Genomic DNA, 18,895 nt, shown 5'->3' on the forward strand with positions numbered 1-18,895 from the left:
ACAATTTAATGCGACAAAACAGACCTTGGGCCATGTGTCGCTAGAATGACTTAATTTTGAAACTAAAAATACTCATCGTTAAAGGCAGTGGACTTTATTGGTAATTACTCAAAATAATTATCATCATAAAACCTTTCTTGATTACAAGTAGTTGGGAGAGGTTGATAGTATAAAACATTGTGAGAAACAGCTCCCTCTGAAGTGACGTAGTTTTCGAGAAAGAAGTAATTTTCCACGAATTTGATTTTGAGACCTAAAGTTTAGAATTTGAGGTCTCAAAATCAAGCATCAGAATGCACACAACTTCTTGTGACAAGGGTGTTTTTTCTTTCATTATTATTTCGCAAGTTCGATGACCGATTGAGCTCAAATTTTCACAGGTTTGTTATTTTATGCATATATTGAGATACACAAACTGTGAAGGCTAGTCTTTGAAAATTACCAATAGTGTCCACTGGCTTTAAATCTCAAAACTTAGGGTAAATGTCATGCAATTTACAAGAATATGAAAAACTAAATTGGCTACTGTTAATGGCTGGAAGGACTTTACCTAAATTAATTAGAATACATTCAGATTTGTTTGACAAAATGTACCCAAGTCAATGAGTGGTTTGGCTTTAAAAGCCTAAAATTTAAAATCTTAATGATTACGATTTGACGTTTTTGTTGTCTAATTAATTTTAATGTATAATAACACAAAATGTGGTTTAAAAAAATCAGAAATCAGACAAACTTACATCCAAATTGTTGACATTCCTTAACAAGTTATTGCCAAAAAGAGTCCTTGAATTCTTCAAGCAGTAAATTAAAGTTCCAACATGCAAATAACCTAGATAACTTACATTTTGTCTTATCGGCTTGCATGTGCATGTGACACATCTTCAATAAGCTTATTGCTGATTATTAAATAAAAGAAGATGCTGAATACATTCTGTACACTAAAAATTACCCTGGTTAATAAAATATGACTTCATCTTCTTTGAGGTAAATAGATGATAAAACAATGAGCCAACGAGCACACATCAGATGTCATTAAATTCCAAACATTCCATGTCACCCTCACCCAAAAGAAAGAAACAAACAAACAAACCAACCAACAATAGACTGATCCATTAGGCTCCGCCCACTGAGCACGTGTGAGCAGGAACCTGTGAGCCTCTCCAATGCCATTCTGCACAACTCTGCTGCGCGCGCCAAGCATGTTGGACCTTTTGCTTGTCGGACTTTTGGTTGTGCAATGGGTTGTGATTGGTCAATATCCAATAGCTTATTAATGGCCCGGTCTATTATACATATGTACAGGCCCTACCCAATCCCCAACCCTCAAACAAATAAGCACACTTGGGCCTTCATTTTCAAAAAATGTCCAACTCCCCCTGTGTCACCTTGCAACAGGTGGGGTTAGTCCCTACTGTCTTTTATACAAAATCAATAAAATTCCTGGTTACGGGCCTGTGAATGGACATCAAATTCCATAAATCCCATAACGGGTTACACTTGGCACTCTGCATCATATGCAGTAATGACTCTCACCCAAACTGTATAAACTCTAGTGTGAGCCTTCCTTAATCCAGATGAACCACTAAATTCCTGTTTTTAACAAATGAATTTCACAAACTATTGCTCAATAAAACCCACTACAACCTGCTGTAACATCACGGTATGCTCCATTGAAGAAAGAGGCTAATAACACATCCATTTCCTCGGGCACTTTACACCTGTTTTTTCCATGTAATTGCTTTTACTAACAGTGTACCTAAGTGGAATATGCACAGTGGTGCTGTTGAAAACCTCAGGAAAAATAACTACTCATCCTAAAGTTTAATGATCCAAGAAATTCAATGGAGCTTTCTCGTAACGAAGATTTTGATGGATTCATGATACATATTTGTGCTTATGCTGAACTAAGTTTAGAAGGTGGTATGTGTCCACAGTCTCCAAGTTGTCGTAATGAAACACGTCCGCTGGGCCTGATGGCTAACCATGTGATACTAGCGTGATTCAGGCCAATCCGTAGCCACGCCTCGGGTGGGAACTGCATTGCTCTGTAAAACAAAAAAACAAGTTTACATATATCATTGCCTCAAATCCTATATATATCAATTTTGTGTTTTAACCCATACACCGATGTGTGTTAGCAATGTTATTCTCAGTGCTTTCAAGGGTGACAAAATATCACACGTTACTCGTGTGGGATTCGAACCCACGACCCTTGCAATTCTAGAGCAGTGTCTTACCAACTAGACTACCGAGGTTGCCCGGTATCTAGAGGCAGTTCGAATCCTATGTTTTGGGTAAAAACCAAAATTAATATTCTTTATCCCCGATGCAAATTTAACATCTCTTATAAGTTTACAAATGTATATATTAAAAATAATTCTCAATGTATGTAAGGTGAATTTACTTACAATGAATGAAAAATGTCAGCTGCAAGCAAAATTGTAAAAGCAGTGTAAGTTGCTAGAGGAAAGGGGTATTTTTATTCTGGCCTCTTTCTTTAAAGGGTCTGGGTACTTTTTGTAAGAAACAAAACACAATGTCCACAGAGTAAAAACAAGTCATCAAAATAATTTTTGTCTCCAAGGACAAAAATTATTTCAGCATGTAAAGCGTATTTTCGTGACATTGTTTTACTAATTTCTCAAAAGCTACAGCACATCAGCAAGTAATATTTTAAGGTAAGCTTTCTACTATCATTATCTTCAAATAGTGTAAGTTTAATGTAAATCTGTGGACATTGCGTTCTGTGTTACACGGAAAGTACCCAAATGTAAAAATACCAAAATGCAAAAGGAAGTATGGAGATAACAGGTGCAAGTTGCAGAGGAAAAAGATGTTTTTATTTTGGTATATTTCTTTTATGTGTTCATGTAAATATGTGCATGCTCTCAGAACTATTAACTTTATAAATCTGCCGCCATCTACATGTAGCATCACTAAAAATCTTCAACCATCAATATTGTCCAAAATGTAAAAAAATTCTCCTCACCTGCAAGCAAAGTATCTGATGACATTGGCGTGACAAACCATAACCTCAAAGCTATCTTCACTCTGTTCAGGGCTCGCTCGGTGGAAGTATTTTCTGAAAGCTGCTTCTATACGAGCTCCGTCCTCGTAAAACTGCTGGAGAGGCACAGGGAAGAGAAAGAATGAAACTTGTGAGAACTACAAATTTGCCGGGAATCAATCAATCAAAGGTCATTTTTAGAGCACCAAATAATAATAATAATAATAGACCGTTTTTATATAGCGCTTTTTAGTCTCAAAGCGCTTCCGACATTACTACCCCTGGTCACTAGGCCTTAAATCATTCCTTAAACCATCTCAGCTCCCTGGGGAGTATACAGCCTGTGCGCAATATATGCGCCACTCGACTAAACCAATCACAAGAACCATCTCTGCTCTCAGGTACCCATTTACCCCTGGGTGGAGAGAAGCAATTATAGTTACATGTAAGTGTCTTGCTCAGGGACACAAGCGTCATGACCGGGATTCGAACCCACACTCTGCTGAACAGAAGCATCAGAGCTTGAGTTCGGTGCTCTTATCCACTCAGCCACGACACCCCACAAGTGTTTGTTCTAAGGCGCTGAGGCACAGTTGAATAGTTAGTAAGCCTGCTGGAACAGGTGAGCTTTAAGGAGTGTCTTGAATAAGGTGAGTGAGCTGGCATTTCTGATATGTGTAGGAAGCGTATTCCAGAATTTTGGGGCCATAAACAGAGAATGATCTCTCTGCAGAAGTTGAATAGCGAGTTCTTGGCACAACAAAAAGGCAGCAAGAGGAAGTTGAACGAAGATGTCTTTGTTTAACAAAGGATAGGGCTTATGCTTTATCCGCACTAACTGTCCTGAAGTAAAATTGTTGCATTCTATATCAAAACCCAAAGTCCAAAACCCTAGGCCCAAATTTTAAGACATTCAGTGACACAATTTTTGAAGAGATGTAGATTGTAATAATAACTGTATTTATAACGTGCCTTTTGCCAAAGGGTACAAAGCGCCAGGTATTTCCTGCAAGGTGATTGGGATGAAATCTTTTTGAATTAAGAGACCTAATCCTTAGTTTACAAGGTGCTCACTGTGGCGCAATATGCTGCCAATCCAGCCAGGAACACCGGGGCGAACCCCTCCTCTTTTTGAGGACTGGGTTCTTTTACATGCGGTTACACAGCAGATAGGACCAACTGCTTTACGTCCCATCCAAAGGACGAAGCAATGGTTAAGTGTCTTGCTTAAGGACACAAGTGCACGGCTGGGGATTCAAACCCACACTCTGCTGATCAGAAAAACCAGAGTTTGAATTTGGTGCTTTTAACCGCTCAGCCACGACACTTCCAGATTGTAATGGTTTTGAGTTAAAAAAAATGGTGGTGTTTTACAGAACAGCATTGTTATGATATAGGGTGATGAATGCATTAACACGTCAGCAAACAAAGATGTCCAAAGTTGTTCTATCATAACCTTGCCAATTTCACAGAGGTGCTTACAGCAGAACAATTTGCTTATGATTTTCTGCTAAAAGCAGAAATGAGCAGGATACCAGTCACAAAATGTACAGTGACATGATAGTTTGGCTGGTAACCTTAATCTGGTAAGCATAATTTTGTCATGCTTAGCTACTTTTGTGCTTTTAAGCAGCTTTATAAAATTGGACCCTGTGCAGATGAATGGTTGGTCAACATACTAGAAAACATTGGGAAGAAAAATAACTTATCTTACCCTGATTTCAGGCTTCCAATGTCCAACAGGTGGTTCAGGTGGAATAGGGGCCCCCTCCCTCAACATGTCGCATTCATCCCTCGGAACATTTGGTAGATGCTGAGCTATTATATCAGCTGTTTCTTTTGCTCTGGCCATAGTGGAATTGTACATTATGGTGTAGGGGTGGTTTAGGTCTTTCAGTCTCTTTCCTGTGAAGTCTGTTTGTTCCCTGCCTTTAAACAGAAAGAACACAATTATTAAAAAATCATGAAGTGTTTATTACTTGCTTTACCAAAGTCTTTGTCATTGTTTTTTTAGTTTTATTGCTTACTAAATCTCCCACGACCAGAGACAATGTTGACTTGTGAAAATAAAAAAAGCATTGTGAAATGTTTTAATTTGACAGTTCCATAACTATCGCCCTCTGTTGGCAGGTGAAGATGTTACATCCGGTGCTAGGGGCCCAGTCTTTAACCGCTAGTGATTCCATTGGATACATGATATTGGATAAACGTGTACAGTGACATGAGCTATAGATGCCCAAACAATACACTCCTGTCATGTCAGCAATAGAATTTGACTGCGTATCTCTCTGTGACATGTGTGAGGTCAAAGGTAAATCTACACGCCGGTTTTGGAGGCAGGTCTCTGGTGTTATTCATGAGCCTCAAAGTCTGACATCAGATGTTCAGGCTATAAACCACCTGGCCCAACACGTCACATATCTGTACCATTACCAATAACAAACCCTCAAACCACAACAAATTATCAAGTTCAAGCTCATTGATGGATTAAAGAAGTAGGTAAATGGGCTTGAGTTGAGTTACATTAATTTCTACCTCCATGCTATAATTACCTAAAGCAGTCAAGATTCTCTTGTCATCAGTCAAACCATCTACATTATAATGACCATGTCTGATTAGAATCAAGTGACGCGTTGCTGTGGGTTTCAGCTTCTGAAGTTTAGCGCTGTACTCAGCACCGTCTATCTCAGTCTTGTTTGGAGCGAGCAGACTTGCTGGTTCTCGTCTGCGAAATCAAGAGATTAATTTATAATCATATGAAATTTTGAAAAACTATTGGAATGTGGAAAACTAAGCATGGTTATTGCTTGCACATTTTGAATTTAAAAAAAAAAAGAGTATAGATTTGTTTATTTGAGGGCATTCTCAGTACCTCAATGTAAATTGTAAATATCATACATGTGGTGCACTTTTAACACTCGGTCAGTGGTAGTTCTGTTTTCATAATTATAGTAGGTCAGTGTAAATAAATGCTTGATTTTAATTTAATGCATAATAAAGTATTTTATAATAATAATAATGAACATTCTTACTTTATTCCTTACTCTGTTGGAAAAGTTATTTCATATATATGTAATTATGTAAACAGACTTCCAAGAACATCTCAAAAGTTCTTACTTGTCCCAATTGTAATCCCACTTGGTGCTTGGAGTAAAGTTGGTGGTCCAAGAAGCCAGTGCAGTGGGGAGCAAATCATCTGGAACTCCGTTGGACTTGTACACCACCGCTGCTGCAGCTACGCCGGTCGTAAGGCCGCAAATAACTAATTTACCGAGACGGTAGCGTGAAGACATAATGCTGCTTTATTTTACCCTAAATGTGAAAATGACTGAACAAAGTGTGAATGATTTTAAGCGCACTATTTGGGAGACACCGCATACACACACCACAAAAATATTGCTAATGCTCGAGTGATTTCGTCATTGTAAAGGGCGCCCTCATTTGAATAAAGGAAGTAAGTCGTCGGGTAACCAAGTTAATCATTAACGGTGTTTCGATGATCTTCTGGCAGGTACCAGACACATTCCAAAATGCACATGTTTCGTCAAATTTTGTGTTGTGAAATCCTGAAAGTAGCCGTAAATCTCCGTCTGTAATTAAGTTAATTACAAACAAATACAAGTTAGATCATACACACATTGTACTCATAAGTTATTGATCAACAGTATGGCCGATCCATATGTTTTGGAAGAGTTATCGAACTTTCTTTCCGTGTCCGCCCGTCCCGACTTGAAGGCGAGTGCTCTGCAATACGTGGTGGGTCTAACGTCGTCTGCAGACGGCATACAACTCTTGCAGTCTCACGCTAAGCTCCCGGAAGCTCTCGTAGCTTTAACTCAAGACACGGACGATAAAACTTCGTCAGATGCATTTAAATGCGTCGTCAACTTAACTGCGCATATTGTCGACGGCGGGGAAAGTACAAATACGTTTGCATCAGACAAGAAACTACTGTCGATTTTGTTAAAGACTGTCGTTGACAAGTCCAACTTTAATTCAGACAACGCGTGTAAAGTATTGACAAACATAACACGAGTTCCAGCAGGATGCAGGCACGTTATGGAGGTTTTACAAGAACAAGATTTTCCAGTGAAGTTGGTAACGCTAGTGGAGACATTTGGTACCAAGGACTACAACAGCAAGAATTCAAATTTGGACTATCTTGGGACTGTTTTGTCCAATTTGACCCAGCTACCAGAGGGAAGGGAATTTGTTTTGGATAAAGACAGATGCGTTATACAGAGATTGTTGCCTTATATACACTACCAAGGATCCGGTGTTAGGAGGCGGGGTATTGTGGCTGCATTGAGAAACTGCTGCTTTGAAACAGGTGAAACTGAAAAAAGTATAGGCTTAGCTTTCCAAATACTTGTAAATGGATGAGCAAACATCAGCTGAACACCAGTTACTAGAAATATGCAACAAATGGACATTTTGATGGTAATCATGTTTTTATCGAGGAAGACATTTCATGTTATCAAATTTTTGTGCATAGCAGCTCTTAGTTGCGATAACATAACCCTCCTCCCGACGGCCGCCAGGAGGAGGGGTTACGTTATTGCAACTAAGCAGCTCTATGAAATTGGGCCCCTGTGCTACATGGGGAGGGGGGGTAGGGGGGGAGGGCATACCATTCTCTGGCAAAACTAGTTCAATATCTGCTTATTGACCCAATTCACCTGACATCATCATCAGAATAATCTTGCATGCGCCATATTGGTGGCAGTGTCATTGGGCGTTATTCAGTGAAGTGCGCATTTTAGGAGACGCAGCGTTTACACAAAAACCTATTGCCAACCAAAATGGTGAGTGGGCACAGTCGCCACGTGTGATGTGCGTGCAAGGGGTCAATTGGTGTCATACTTCCCCAACAACTAGAACTATGGCTGAGGTTGGTTTTCTTATCAAATCAATGGAATTGACATGCATACGTCTCCTGTCCACAGTGTCAATATACACTGTAATGGAGTTTCCTATTGATTGCAATTTGTTCTCCACACACAAATACAATGCCATTGCAATTGAGTAGTGCTTGATCTATTAGAGAGGGAGGAATATGATTAGTGATAATTAAAAGAAAACAAATGTATTTGAAAAGTTTCTGTATGGCGCCACCACTTTTTTATTTGATATGAAATGATATAGTACCTAATTTACCTCAATGAGATATCCCTTTTTGTAAAAATTAGTGAAAAAGTGGTGGCATGATACAGAAAGTTATCCAATGTTTTGTGTGTTCAGTATGTTTCTCACTTTTAATGAGAACTAACATGTTATTATATTTGACAACTGGTATTCTTACCATCTTGTGATGATTGTAACTCTCTGGTCCTGTCTAGTCAAGTGTCACATCAATTAAAAGCATGGCCGGTATTAAACATGTTTCATAACAATGATCTCTTCGTGTGTGCAGACTACCATGACTGGTTGTTAAGTGAAGCAGTGGACATCTTGCCCCATCTTCTTCTCCCTCTTGCTGGCCCAGAGGAACTGACTGAGGAAGAGATGGAAGGAATGCCGGAGGACTTACAGTATCTAGATGAGGACAAGAAAAGAGAGACAAATAAAGATATTAAAAAGATGCTGATTGAGGCAGTCATGAAGGTACAGCTATATAATTATTGTTTCGAAAACCTCTTTCATGGAAATTTGATGACATTTCCAGGGATGTGAAAGTTAAGACTTTTACTGAAATCAGACTTTTGATAGTCTACCTATTAATCATGTTGCTGCATTTTTCTCAAAATAAAATAAGTCTCTGGCTCTTTTATACATTTTCTAGTGCTGAGGAGTGAGGATACTTTTATACTATTATTTTTAATCATTGGATGTTGACAACCTGTTAACGTCCAAGACACCATTCTTTGACATGAAAGCTAAGAAGGGTGTGCATGTTCAAATTTGCCAAAATGTGTTTTATTTTAAAAATAGGATTTTGAAACTGTTGACTTTGAAGACACCATTCTTTTACACAGAAGCAAAAAATTGTGTTAATGTACAAAATGGTGTATTTATAGCATAGAGCTTTAACTCTAAGACTGAATAGAACTATACCTCTATAATGGACAGCAATAAATCTTGTTTCTAAAATTGTACCACCTCTCATCAACTGTGAAATTTATTACAGCGCCTTTACTTTCAATTGTGTCTTGCTTTCCTTAGCTATGTGCTACCAAATCAGGACGCAAGGTGGTCCAAGATAAGCGGACATACATCATAATGAGAGAGTACCATCAGTGGGAGAAGGAGCCTTCTTTAATGCAACCATGCGAGGACCTAATACAGATTCTTATAGGTGATGAGCCAGAACCAGGAATGGAAAACCTACAGGAGGTTACAATACCTGACAAAATCGCAAAATCATTGGAAAACACTAGTTAATATCAAGTATTGTTTGAAGCTTTGAATGGTGTGGAGAAACAAGAAGAAACTTTAAATAAATAGTAAGCTTGTGGGTTCAACTATGTGTACATCTCTTAGAGTGAGTGTTGGCTCTGAAAAGAGCCGGTTGGGTCTCGACGTTTCGAACAGTATACTCTGCTCGTCTTTAAGAGATTTACACATGGTTGTACCCGCAAGTTTACCTTTTATTTATAGTTTTCTTCTTACTAGTTAAAAAAAAAAATCAAACTACACAACACAAGAGATAAAAATGTCTACTAAGTACAGGTCTGAAAAATGCTACAGTACTAGACCAATAAATTATTGATGAGTTCTTGTTAAGTCCTCAAACAACAATTGAAATGAGAGAGAATCATGATTTATCTGCTCAACTTAAGATAATTGTATTTACGAAACTGTGAATGTCCTTTATTAATAATGCATTGAATTAAGGAAAGGGCGTGTTATGTAGGATACAGTTAGAATATTGAATATGCTTAAAGTAAAGGAATACGTTTGGTAATCACTCTTCAAATTAAAGGCAATACAAATTTTCAGTTAAAAACCTACAGCAGCTTAAAAATTGTCAGATTTTGTGCCAAAAATGTGGAATCTGACAAGCGTTACTGTCTGTAATGTTTCTTATAAAGTGTGTATTCCAATTAGGAACTATTCTTCCTGCTTGGACATACTGGTCCGGATTTTCGGCGATATCTAAAATACGGGATCACCTTTTGCAATGCAATTTTCACATGTTAGTTTTATTGTATAAACATCTACATTTTACTTAGGATAAAAACGATTGAACGATTCCAAAAGCTGTAGGAATGCTTTGTCTAATCCGTTGGGATTTTCTCCTTCTTCTTTTCTTTCTTTGATTTCTGTGCTACTCAATCAGGATTTGCTTGAAACTGTAAAAACAATTGTTTGATTCTTGCATTGGTATACACAAGTTACCTCTTCTGATTATCCCCTGTTTGAATTGTGTTTCTTTTGATATATAAAATCTAACAATAAATCATGAGAAATGTATACAAAACAAATTTCGGTGTTTTCTTTTATGGTTTATATTGTTCAGTCAAGACCCAGGCTAAACACAACTTTAGTTTGGTCTGTAAAGGTAAACCAGTACAAAGAAGACTGATATATTCCACAGTTCGGCTGGTATAAAGTATTAAGTTTTATAAGACCAAGAGAGAGCACTTGTTTACATCGTTCATAGGTAGTTTCAAATAGTTAATGGGAGAATCACATTGTCATGTTTGTATTGTAATTTAGTTGCTATTATTATCGACTTTGACTGACAGATACTTTTTACGGCCAATTTCAACAAAAGTCCATTCATTTTAACACGCAACTCATTCAGTTTCGCTTGAAAATTTATGCTCTGTTGGATCAGCATTCAACAGTCAACAGGAGTCATTCAATTTCACCAGTTTATCGTTCAATTGTCAATTAAAGCCATTGGACCCTTTCGGTTCAGGAAAAAAAATAAAAGTTCACAGATTTACAAATAACTTACAGGGTTTACAGAAGGCAATGGTGAAAGACTTCTCTTGAAATATTATTCCATGAAATGCTTAACTTTTTGAGAAAACAGCAAAACAATATAAATTCTCGTTAACGAGAATTACGGATTTATTTTAAACACATTTCATGACACGGCGAAACGCGCGGAAACAAGGGTGGGTTTTTCCGTTGTTTTCTCCCGACTCCGATGACCGATTGAGCCTAAATTTTCACAGGTTTGTTATTTGATATAGAAGTTGTGGTACACAAAGTGTGGGCCTTGGACAACACTGTTTACCGAAAGGGTCCAATGGCTTTAAGAGCATTCAGTTTCACGAGGCCGCAGGACACATTCAATGTTGAAAAGCCAGAAGCAACAGCCGGTCAGCCATATAATAATTTCATCAAACGTGAATAGAAATTCAACTTAAGAATTGTCAAAGTGTATATAGTCTTCAATGCCTAGAGATGAAACGAATCTAATGAGAAAAACAAAATCCAGTTTACAAGAAAGCAAAATAGCTAAAAAGAAACCCAAGTTTGATTCATGGAATTGATTGAAGTTTTACTGAAATTGGCCAGGAACACCTAAAGATAACTTGCGGTAACACCATAGTAAAACTAACTATTTTGGGAAAAGTTAGTTCTGTGAAAAGAAGCGCTGTAGTGAATTATTTTTGTTGAACGACCTTTCGGGTTGAAAGTTATCATTTTACTTTTTGATAAAACCGATTTGGGATCTTTAACACTAAAAAATTGTTATCGGTAAGTGACAACGCCCTTGCTGTCGCACATTGTATACAGGTCGTCACAATAACTTTCCCCGTTTCCAGGATTTCTCTGGAAAAAAATCGATACGAAGCGACCACTGAAGGGCGTCATAATACCAACAAATACCGGTCGTCAGGAACTCGGTCCAGGGAGCAATTTTGCACTCACTGATCATTAATATTTAATGTCTTTCGCTTACTTCTCTTTGATTGTATGTCGTCATAGAGACAACAAATGTTAATCTGTTGCTGTTTTTTGTATGGTGTTGATTATCTGTCGATAGAGCATAATCGGTTGATGGGGAGAAGGTATTGTGTGGAATAGCTTATGAAACTTAGCACGCACAAAGGGCTTCTTGAAGGATTTCCGCGCGTGTTTTACCATAGAACAAGTTGCTCTATGGTTTTACAGATCTCTTTAGATTTTTATCCAATTCTTTTTTCAATATTTTCACAAATTTTACTGTTGAACTCATATAATGGTACAAAAGTCATACTGAGTTTGAGAAATAGAGAAAATAGTTATGTTTTTTTCCCTTGTGAAATGTCTTGTATTCGAAGTAAAATTTCTGTCATTTGTTTATGTACATGATAAATTAATTTCAGCTTCAGATTTTCAACTTTAGATTTTCAACTTTAGATTTTCCCTTCATGAGTATAGGCCCTATTCTTTATTTTCCCCAATATTTTCTCACAAAGAAAATGCAGAAATTACTCTCAGGATAAAAAAAATTCAGGAAAAATAACCCTCACATATTCAACTTCTAACAGGGCCACTTTGTCCAGTTGCAGCAAGTTAAACTTTAAAAGTTACCCATAAATTATGACCTTTTGAGAAAATATTGATAAAAAACCTCAAAAGTACCTAACTTTGAAATCTCAGTGTTCCCGCCATTATTGATGTTGATAAATGAAACTTTAAGAACGATTAAATCATTGAAAAAACACATAATAAAATTTTGTTTTAAGTTCATCATAAATTTATTTCATCACTCATTAGTTTTCAATAAAAAAAATACAGAACAATTAGGGTGCGCACCACGAACCAAACAAATACAAACACAGAAAGTGACCGCTTAAAAGGAAATTGTGGTTGACGTCAAACCAGTATACTTTGAACTTCAATTACAGATAAAGAAAACTCTTTTTAAAGGTTTTCAGTAATTAAATTTAGAATAAATCATCTTTGACACTTGAGGATTTTTCACTGTAGGTTACAGTAGAATTGAGAAGACATCGCAATATTTTAATCTGCCAAACTGGTTGTTCTTTTGGTACCAATTGGTGAGCATGTGAACTCTTGATATGGTAATCAAATTGAATCACTGGATTCAATTTGTCTACCATGGCGCGCCGTTGTCCAACATGATCAACAACTGATGTGGAACTTTCCTTTGCGGTTTTAGCATTTCAAAAAAGAAATGATGAAACACTGGTCATTATCTCCCCGAATTTCGACTTTATAAAACAATTTTTGGAATTCCTCCAAAATTATTTCAGTAGCTTTTCCTTCTCCTTCGACTTTTATCATTCAAAGTGAAAAATCCATCAAATGTCAAAACAAAATGATACTTCCTGATAATTGAAACTATTTTAGGCAAAAAGATATAAAAACTATTAAAGATATTAACTTCTATATCATTTTGACTTAATACAATGTGGTTTGGTAATAAAATATTTTACAAAATATAACAGTATTTACAAACTCTAGTTAATTAACATTGAAATCCATAGTTGTAATATTTGGATCAGATGATTGTACTACTTCAATAATGTTCATTTGAATATGAATTGCTCTTTCTGAAACTAGATGAATGTATGGATATCTTTAAAAACGTTGTTGTATTAAAACGTATTTTAATACATTGCATGTTCTTCGCGGAAATTCAGATAATAGTGAAGATGTAAGATGTTATTTGCAAATTCACCATCAAAAGGAGGCACCCTTTGTTTGTAGGGGCCACTGCAGCCTTGTGATAAAGGCAATTGGTAGAGCTCAAGATTATTTGGCCCAAAAGTCTTATAATAGTCAGTAGGATTTGCAGAAAACCTTTATGACTGGTTGAAGAGTGAGCTGAAAACGACGCAAATGCTCAGGAAGGCTAGGCTGATGTGAGCGAAGGCTGCCCCACAAGTGACGGCCTGGCAGGCAGTGGTATCCTTGGTGGCTCCAGATGCGATAACCTTCCACGTGGCTGAAGACGCTGGGCCAACAGAGGCGCAACTGTAGCTGAAGGAATCACAGGTAATGTCGGTGAGGTCCAGGGTGGCGGCCAAGTCGGAAAGGGTAGCTGTGGTGCCGTTGGAGAGGTCGGTGGTCAATTGAGCAGCGGTCAGGGAGACTGAAGTGGAAGCCACCACGGTACCATCAGTGGCGGCATCAGAGAGCCAGATTGTGACAGCCCAGTTGCTGGATCCGCTGACGAGGTCAGAAGCAGCAGTGGATGAAACTTCGATGTCGAACTCAAGAGCCTGGCCACCACCTACGCTGATGACACCATCGTCGGGGTTGGTGATGCTCAGTGAGTCAGCTCCTACATCAACAACAGCTGTAGAGTAGAGCAGAGGGAGAACAATAAGTATATTTGTTCGAGAATATGGAACAGTTAACCAAAATAGCTAAGTGCCACGATAAGAGTTTGCAATGGACTGAAAATTAACATTTTGAGACACAGCAAGGAATTGTGATCGCTTTCGTTTCTAGCACTAAAAAGAGTAGGTCGGGTTAAATTTAACTTGTAGGTACAAATTATTTCTGAAATATGCTGGCGATAATAATTGAGTTTTTCTGTGAACGTACCTTTGCATACGAAGCTGACGCAGCTAGTGGTGTTGCTGGTATCAACACCAGACCAGGTAGAAGAGTCAGAAGGTCCGACCACGACGCAGAAGTAGTTGTAAGCGGTACCGTCACTCCCGCAATCTACATCGGTCAAGTTGACGGAAGCAACCAGAGAGGACCATGTTGTGGCGTCATCATCAACCAGGGAGGCACTCTTCTGTCCGCTTGATAGAGTAACGGTTGTTGCGCCGACAGCAGAGGAGAGGTCGCTGGAATCTGTTGCCGAGAGTCCAGCCTGGACTTTGTAACGGAGATCGTTGCCGAGAGCGTTGATGACTGAAGCAGCGCCGGAGGTTGGGGTGATATCCAGGTCGAAAGTCACATCGGTTGATCCGCCATCAACGATATCTGATGGACTGCCGATCTCAGAGATGTCAATGTCGACAAACTGGGAAGCTGTAGATGGAAAAAATGGAAATCACTAAAAACATTTGCTAAAACTTGTCAATGTAAATGATGTAATTATCAGTAGTTCCAGGGTTAATTTTGCATACAACAGTTTGAGGAAATAATTTCTTAAAATGTATTAAAACTTACCAGAAAGCTTCAAGAAGCAAGCGAGCAATACGAAGATGAAGTTGCTGAGAGCCATTTCGTTTTCTTGGTTGATTGTGTACGGAGGTTATCTTTAAAAATGTCTGGAAGAAAAACAAATAATGGACGCGATAAATAAATGATGACCAAGTTTGCAAGAGTCTGGAAATGGTTCCGATGTGGTTGGTTCCAAGTTGGGTAATGCGCTCCTATGTTCCAAAAGTTCTTATCTTCAGGCAGATCGATGGTTGGGATGTTATTAACAAAAGAAAACATTGACCAAATTGTAACCAAGGGCGGCTTTTGTTTACTCTTGTTTCACTGTTACCAGGGTGACGATGTGGCAAACACGTGCTCTAGTGTGCGCCAATTTGTGTTTTACCAATGATTTCACAGAAAAAGAAGAGAGTTTGGCAATGGTTTCACAAAGAAAAGTTTAATTTTAGATAGTATAAAAATGCAACTATTTCTAAGGACAATTCTAAAGTTTTTCATCATCAATATTGTTATTCAGTTTAAGTCGAACAAAATGTATATAATATCTAAGATAGAAACTAGAATTTGCGGTACAATTCATAACAAAATTAAGTTTCATAATAATCAGTATCAATAATCATTACAAAAGTATCGGTGAATGGTTTTGTAAAAATGTAATAAAGTAATTATTTGGTACAATGCTTAAACATATTTGGGTGTTATGTAGGCCTGGCGCCTCCTACACTGATACATAAATACAAATATTACCAATCATTGTAATTATTTCCCATTGAATATTAAAATATGAACGAATAAATCATCATGTACAAGTTTATAAATTGTTTTGCATTTTTTTAATCCTATATCTTTTTCGTATAGTACCTGGATGGTCAAACAGATATTTGTAATAGCTGGCACAAAATAACATAAAGGTGAATTTCTGAAAAGCCATAAATTTGGAAGGAGTTCTCTTATTGGTTAATTGTTTGCTGTACACGTCTGCTATGTACTATTCAACACAATGCATTAACAATACATGATTGGTTAACAGTAACAGGTAAAAACTTACCAAGTATGTGGCTTGGAGACGCTGGGTGTCCGAAGTAAAATATTATTTCACAGTTATTGAAGAGCTCTCAAGATTATGTGTTCCTTTCTTGATGGAGGCAAAACTTGCAAGTGGCTGAGACAAGGCGTGCCCAGGCTTCTTATCGGGTCGTTGTTGTTAACAACTGGGCTCCAGGAGGGCCGTTGCCGGGCGAGGGGTACAAAGAGCCCAATACCGCTCGATATTATCATCGGATATACAGCGTTACTATTTGGGTCCCTATGGCAACAATTTAATGATTTTTTTTCTCCTGATAAAAAGTTCTCAAGGCCTTATATTTGCGTACGCTTGTATGCATGCTTGCATGCGGTATGGTTAATATTAGTTTACGTATAGTTAAATATGTTGCAGATATCAAAATTATTTTCATTACCTAAACAAAAATGGAGATATTAAACTGTTTAGGAATCAAAGAATGTTGACCTCTGCAAATTATGACCTTTTCATAATTATATTAGACAAGTGGAATTCTAACAGTTTCTGAAGCTGTATTTTCGGAAAAAGTCAAACTGGGGATAGACGCTTCTGTTGAAAGTCTAAGGAGATTGTTCACGGATATTAGGGTGACACAAAGGCCGTGCTCACGGAAAACACGGTCCTTCAATTTGTGTACGGGTGAACGATCGAATAAATCTTTACACATTTCGTATAGCACTTTGATGACTAACTTAAAGAAATATCTACATATTATAAGCTTTAGTACATATCACGCAGCCTCAGCAACACACACCAGGTATACTCCATCGGATGCACAACAAAACCCAATTACTTCAATCATGGTTTATACAATCTAGCACATAAAGGCCCACATTCAGTATGGTAAACAGTAAAATATATATTGTTTTAAAGAAAAGTAACGACTGGGGCTACTTTGGTGAGAATGTGATGATAACTCAAAAGGCAAAGACACTATTAATGGTAGTTACTCAAAATGATTGTTGGCATAAAAGCTTTGGTAATGAGCAATGGAGAGCTGTTGATTGATAGTTGTGAGAAACGACTCCCTCTGAAGAAACGATAGTTTTTGAGAAAGATGTAACTTAAAATACTTCAGGTCTGAAGCCTTTTAAGGTATCTGAAAGCACACATAAAAGTGCAACAAGGGTGTTTAATGATCATATTTTATGATTCTCTTGCAACTTCGATGACCAATATTGAACCCAAGTGTGCACAGTATCATCCCTAAGAGATTTTTATTATGGGCAAGTCACTCACCGGAAATTACAGAAACTTAACTTAGTTTAGTTCGTTTGATAAGTGGTGATAATGTAAGGCACCAGGGAAAAAACGAGGGATCAGGCCCTGGTCCCTTTATAGTTAATAAGGGAATTAATAGCAATTTAAGAACAACAATGATTAGTGTTTGGTGTTTGGGTTTTATTATGTGCCCACTCAGCAATTATTGAAGTAGTTTGTATTTTAAAGCTGTATTTGATCATATTATGTACCAGTAGGTATCTGTAAAGGTACCATCACATTGTGATATAGGTAGGCCTCGTCGTAAAAGGTTCATCCCACTGTGATACAAACTGTACAATCTGTGCTCACTTTCTCAAATAACAGGCATCACTCATATGACTTATAGAAACTGACATATTTTTTAGGAAAAACTATACATAACGGAAATCTTCCTATGTCATTAAAACGGGAGGAGATTTTCGTTCAGCTGAAACCTGAAAATATTGCTTGTACAATTATATTCTTAGCAGAAATGAGCAGCCGTCGATTTCACCAAACTCTTCCTAAGTTCAGTTCCGTATCCAAATACGTATGACGCATTGAACCCATCCTAAGTTAGGACGGGTTACTCGTCCAAACTCGAGTTATGATTAATCTTTGCGTTTCGTGAAATCGGCTGCAATCTTGGTAAGCATATTGTGTTGCCTCTCTACTTTTTGTCCTTTAGCAGCTCTATTGAAATAGAATCCCCGAATTTGCAAGATGGGTAATCGACCTCCAGTCTCGGCAATACAAAGACCATTGGGGTGGGTGAAATGTGGCATCTGTGTCTCTCTGTGTGTTCGTATAACAACATAACAACAGAGAAACATGGACGTCTGAATGGCGAAATATCGATGTTTTTATATTGTGTTTACAATATGTTTACAGCATTATGCAACCACGATGGTAGGGAAGGAAGTCAAGTTGGTCTGTGATGGAGCTTATACTTGTGAAAACAGAATGAATACATTGTACAAAAATACCTCTAAAAAAACTCTTAGGCCTACTGTAAAACAAAGTTTAGAAAAACGGTCCTGAACCTGCTTTGGGTTTGGGTACTTTTTGTGCGACACAAAACACGAACGTACAGTCGTACACAGATTTACATATGTTGGTAAGAAGCCTCTCTTGTTATATAACTTGCTGAGGCCGCTGTACTGTTTGAGAAATATGTAAAACAATTTCACTAAAATAATGTTCGCCTCATTGATCAAGACGGACAATTATTTTAAGCGTACATCGGGTTTACGTGATTCTCCTGAAAACATTGCTCTGTGATTTAATTTTCTCATAAACTTGACGACAATGAAGCTGAAACTTTAAACAGGTAAATTATATTACATACATCTTCATTCACATAGAGTAGGAATGAATGTCATGGCTAAACACTCGATCTACAATATCAAGACCTTTTAAGTGTATCATTATTCGAACGAAGCAATATTCAATTGAATTTAACCAACTTTCCTTGCAAGGGTAAAACTGTGGCACATGAAAAAACTTCGTGAAGTAGTAATCTTCATATGATATTGCATTATTGATGTTTC

General features: G+C 37.6%; 3 protein-coding genes across 4 annotated transcripts; 1 reads left to right on the plus strand and 2 right to left on the minus strand.

Moving 5' to 3' along the window:
- Window positions 1-390: 390 nt before the first annotated feature.
- On the minus strand, window positions 391-6,417 carry LOC117290347 (serine/threonine-protein phosphatase PGAM5, mitochondrial-like). 2 transcript variants are annotated; one of them, XM_033771689.1, is made up of 5 exons: window positions 6,125-6,417; window positions 5,560-5,732; window positions 4,722-4,936; window positions 2,990-3,120; window positions 391-2,045 (listed from the first exon to the last, which is right to left on the minus strand). In XM_033771689.1, exons 1-5 carry the CDS (start codon window positions 6,298-6,300, stop codon window positions 1,895-1,897), a joined length of 846 nt encoding a protein of 281 aa, XP_033627580.1. In that variant the 5' UTR covers window positions 6,301-6,417; the 3' UTR covers window positions 391-1,894. The 2 variants fall into 2 exon arrangements, with proteins under 2 accessions (XP_033627580.1, XP_033627579.1); XM_033771688.1 differs by having other exon boundaries at window positions 2,990-3,123.
- Window positions 6,418-6,517: 100 nt separating this feature from the next.
- Window positions 6,518-9,559, plus strand: LOC117290345 (protein HGH1 homolog). Its single transcript, XM_033771686.1, has 3 exons — window positions 6,518-7,337; window positions 8,421-8,611; window positions 9,170-9,559. Exons 1-3 carry the CDS (start codon window positions 6,674-6,676, stop codon window positions 9,386-9,388), a joined length of 1,074 nt encoding a protein of 357 aa, XP_033627577.1. The 5' UTR covers window positions 6,518-6,673; the 3' UTR covers window positions 9,389-9,559.
- Window positions 9,560-13,719: 4,160 nt separating this feature from the next.
- On the minus strand, window positions 13,720-15,101 carry LOC117290475. Its single transcript, XM_033771891.1, has 3 exons — window positions 15,047-15,101; window positions 14,468-14,905; window positions 13,720-14,216 (listed from the first exon to the last, which is right to left on the minus strand). The coding sequence occupies exons 1-3, from the start codon at window positions 15,099-15,101 to the stop codon at window positions 13,720-13,722; spliced, it is 990 nt and encodes a 329-aa protein (XP_033627782.1).
- Window positions 15,102-18,895: the final 3,794 nt, after the last annotated feature.

The sequence above is a fragment of the Asterias rubens genome, chromosome 5, assembly GCF_902459465.1.
Source record: "Asterias rubens chromosome 5, eAstRub1.3, whole genome shotgun sequence".
Lineage (NCBI taxonomy): Eukaryota > Metazoa > Echinodermata > Asteroidea > Forcipulatida > Asteriidae > Asterias > Asterias rubens.